Raw genomic sequence first — 3753 nt, forward strand, 5'->3', positions numbered from 1 at the left:
GAGCCATTTTGTGTTTTCATAGTCTAGTCTAGTCTTGTTATTACCCGTCTCCTGATTCCAGCCTGTGTACCTTGGATTATCAATTGTTTTACCGTTTGGACTCTGTTTGCCCCTGCCTGGACTATTGCTGCGTACCTGGATTATCTCTCTTTGCCTTGCCCTGTTGGATATAGTTCGCCGGAGTCTGATCACATCTGTCCTTTTACTACTCTTGTGTTTTGCCCGTGCCATACCTGTTTGCTGGTGTTTCGACCCTGCCTGTGTTATTGACCACGTCTCTGTCTAATAAAGCTTGCAAATGGATCTGCACGTCTCTTGTCTCGTTCGCCCTGTTACATTGTGTTACCATGATGGTGTTTAGAATTTCATTGAATGACACTGTGCACCTTCTATATATAAGTATTTCCCTCCTCAGCTTGTGGAAAAGCTGCTTGTGATGAGTTTTGGTTCATCATGTGACATTTTCATCCCCACCTATTTTTGGTGGTTATCAGTCTATTACAAAGGTAAAAACCAGATATTAGTACTTCAGTGGGTTGGTATATTATCATTATATCAGTTAATGAAATGTTTTTTTTTTTAATTCTAAATTTAAGTTAAGACTGCAAAACCTAAAATTTTGCTACCATATTTTTTATGGTAACGTTCTGACATCCACAGCTGCCGGTATTTCACCGTATTTATTTATTTATTTTTACTGTGTGTGTGTGTGTGTGTGTGTAACGTGCGAAAAACACATGAGTTCACTTGACTCACAATTCCAAACTTGTCTGACTGGTGCTGCAAGTATTTGATTAAAGAAGCTGATTGTTCTCTTTTTCCAGTACATCACATGCTCTGAATTATCTTTTGGGGTGGTTTCTTAACTTGTGCCAGAAAGCAGTCACAAAGCAACCACTATTTCACTTGCATAATTTCATTTTTATGTAGGCTAAATGTAGGTTCATACTCTAATATGAACACAGTTACTTAAGTTGTTTGCTTTTAAACTCATTTTCATCATTACACCGCAGCATTGTTCTTTGTTGACTTTATACCATCTATACTACTTTATTACTTTACATACTGTTTTATAATCTTCACCTAAACAATAACAATGCAAGGTGGAGTTAGAAGTGGGGCGGGACCCAGCAAAGGCGTTTTTTTGTTTGTTTTTTAAGTTGCTGTAAACCATTTGCAATGTCAGTGTCCTTTTGGTCTGTGCTGTGATCGCAAAACCACAATTAGGTGCAAATTTTAACCTCTTTGGACCGACAACTGATTGCCAAACGGTAAGATTCTTCTTACCATAAATAAATATGGATCACTTTCACAGACTGTGTAGATGAATAATTAACTAATAAATATAGCAAATGTTTTTGTATTTTAAATTATGTGCACACAATGCGATGTGTTATATTACCCTGGCATTGCCAGAAAACAAACAAGTAAATTTGACTTCTTTGTCTGTCCTCACTGCTGTATGATAATTTTTATTTTTTTTGGAAAGTCTTGTAAATATAAAAGTTGTAGTTGGAGCACATGTGATGTGTTAAGTATGTTTTTGCTAGTTTACTGCAAGAACCCTGCATGTTCCAAACCCAGAAATGTGAACAGGTTTCAAAGGGCACATAAGAACTATACTATACACTATACCGTCAGCATAATTATGGCAAAAACTAAATTCACTGCAATATACTTTGCCGATTGACTTTTCAAAGAGCTCATAACATGTGGCCTTAACTGTATATAGAAGAATATAAATATATTGTTTGCATTTTTCAGTGATGGCGCATGCTGAACTTCATCTTTTGCTGATCGGTAAAACCGGTTCAGGAGTGAGCGCTACTGGAAACACTATACTGGGAGAAAAAAAGTTCGAATCTGAGCAGAGCCTGGACTCAATCACTAAGAGATGCCAAAAACACACGGCTGAAGTGTCAAACATAAAAGTTACAGTAATTGACACTCCAAACTTTGTTAATTCAAATGACATTGATCTGAATGTTGAGTTAAAGATAGGATTGAACATGTGCTCTTCAGGAATCCATGCCATCCTTCTGGTTGCCTGTTTAGATGCCCGACAACATGCAGATATCATGTCATTATATAAGCAGATGTTTGGCGAGAACGCCATGAAATACACTTTTGTCCTCTTCACACATGCAGACGAGTTTCAACTTGCAAGAGAAAATGCAGAGCTGTCCAAACTAATACCAGAGTTTGGAGGGAGATTTCACTTACTGAACAACAAAGATCTGAACGACAGAGAGCAGGTCACCAAACTCCTGATGAAGATCCAACGAATGGTGTCTGAAAATCAGAACAGCTGCTACACTACACAAATGTTCAAGAGAAAATATCAGTCACACAAAGAATATTTGTATGTAGTCAGTGCTGTCATTGTGATTGCATTGGGTTGTGTTAATATGGTGAATGAAGGTTCTTGGAAAGCATTTCTGTATGGTTGTGCTGGGGGGGTCTTAGCAGCAGTGGCAGGGGCTGCTTTAGGTCTCACTTGGACAAAGATATGGAAAAATCTGAGCTGGGGAATTGGGATATACACAAAAAAATATCTGACAAATGTCAACCTGTTGGAAATCGTGAGTGTTTGTGCTGGTGGAATGATCACTGGGTATTTTGTGGGTCCAGGAGGTTTATCAGCATTATCAACATTACTGAAAGTGATAGAAGGGGGTGTTGTGGCTTATATCATTAACAGATACCATTTCAGACAGTTTGTGTAATGAATCATCTTTAATTCTCTTTGTCTAAATCTTTTTAAATTTCTCTTCTTTTTTTTAATATTCTGATCTGATATATAATCACAAAAACACAACTTAGAAAATCTCAAGGCTTTTCCAAAAGTTATCAAATGAAGATACTGTTGGCTTTACTGTGGTAATGGTTAATGTTTACAGTACATATTTATTTGGCAATGTTTCGAAATGATTTTGAAAGGTTCAGTTATCAATTATTCTTAATATTCTTAATATTAAAAATATTAAGATATTTCATATAAATTCAAGTCAAAGTCAATAAATTCAAGACTCTTGACAAGACAAATAAAAAGACAAATAAAATAACAGAATTTTGTGAAGACTACACTTTTATTTGTTAGCTTATCTCTCTTTCTTTCAGTAGCGGAAATTTAAATGTGAGATTCTGTGAACGAGATCTAAATTTAGCGGGAACGGTAGGGTCGGGAAGAAAATTATTCTAAGCGGACAGCGGGTGAACAAAGAGTGAATATATAGCGGGAGCGGGTGGGTGCGGAATAGATCCTTGCGGGAGCGGGACTGAAAAAATAGTCCCGCGCAGACCTCTAGTACAATCCAAGTTAGCGTTACTTGAGAAATCACTTAACTTGTTCCCCAAATTCAGATTAGGTGAGCCTACATGAGAAATATTTAGACAGGTAACCAAATCATAATCCATACCAACATAAGACAATAGGCCTACTTTATTTTGATAATAAGTGTGTGCTGCAAACGCAAACATTTTTCCGCTCTGAAATCACATCTTCCTTCTCATTCTGAAGAAAGAGCATTTAACTGTGATCAGTGTGGTGAATAGTTTCATTAAGCATCAGTCCTGAAGAAACACCTGAAGATTCACACAAAGAAGAAGATTCATTCATAATATTCGTCAGTCTTCGCGTTATATTGATTAACTATATGAAATTATATAAATATACATTTCTGCCCCCATATCTGTTATGGGGCTGACGAGACGCGAGACGTGCGGATCCATGTGCAACGCTTTATTCTGGAG

At 37.0% G+C, this 3753-nt stretch overlaps 1 protein-coding gene across 1 annotated transcript; it reads left to right on the forward strand.

Moving 5' to 3' along the window:
* Window positions 1-1200: 1200 nt before the first annotated feature.
* Window positions 1201-2471, forward strand: LOC107731698 (GTPase IMAP family member 4-like; the record flags this gene model as incomplete). The annotated part of the gene is made up of 2 exons (XM_016542845.1): window positions 1201-1271; window positions 1765-2471. A coding segment is annotated over exon 2 (705 nt), but the record flags the coding sequence as incomplete, so codon positions are not given.
* Window positions 2472-3753: the final 1282 nt, after the last annotated feature.

Source organism: Sinocyclocheilus rhinocerous, unplaced genomic scaffold, assembly GCF_001515625.1.
Source record: "Sinocyclocheilus rhinocerous isolate Xijiao unplaced genomic scaffold, SAMN03320098_v1.1 scaffold25646, whole genome shotgun sequence".
Classification (NCBI taxonomy): domain Eukaryota; kingdom Metazoa; phylum Chordata; class Actinopteri; order Cypriniformes; family Cyprinidae; genus Sinocyclocheilus; species Sinocyclocheilus rhinocerous.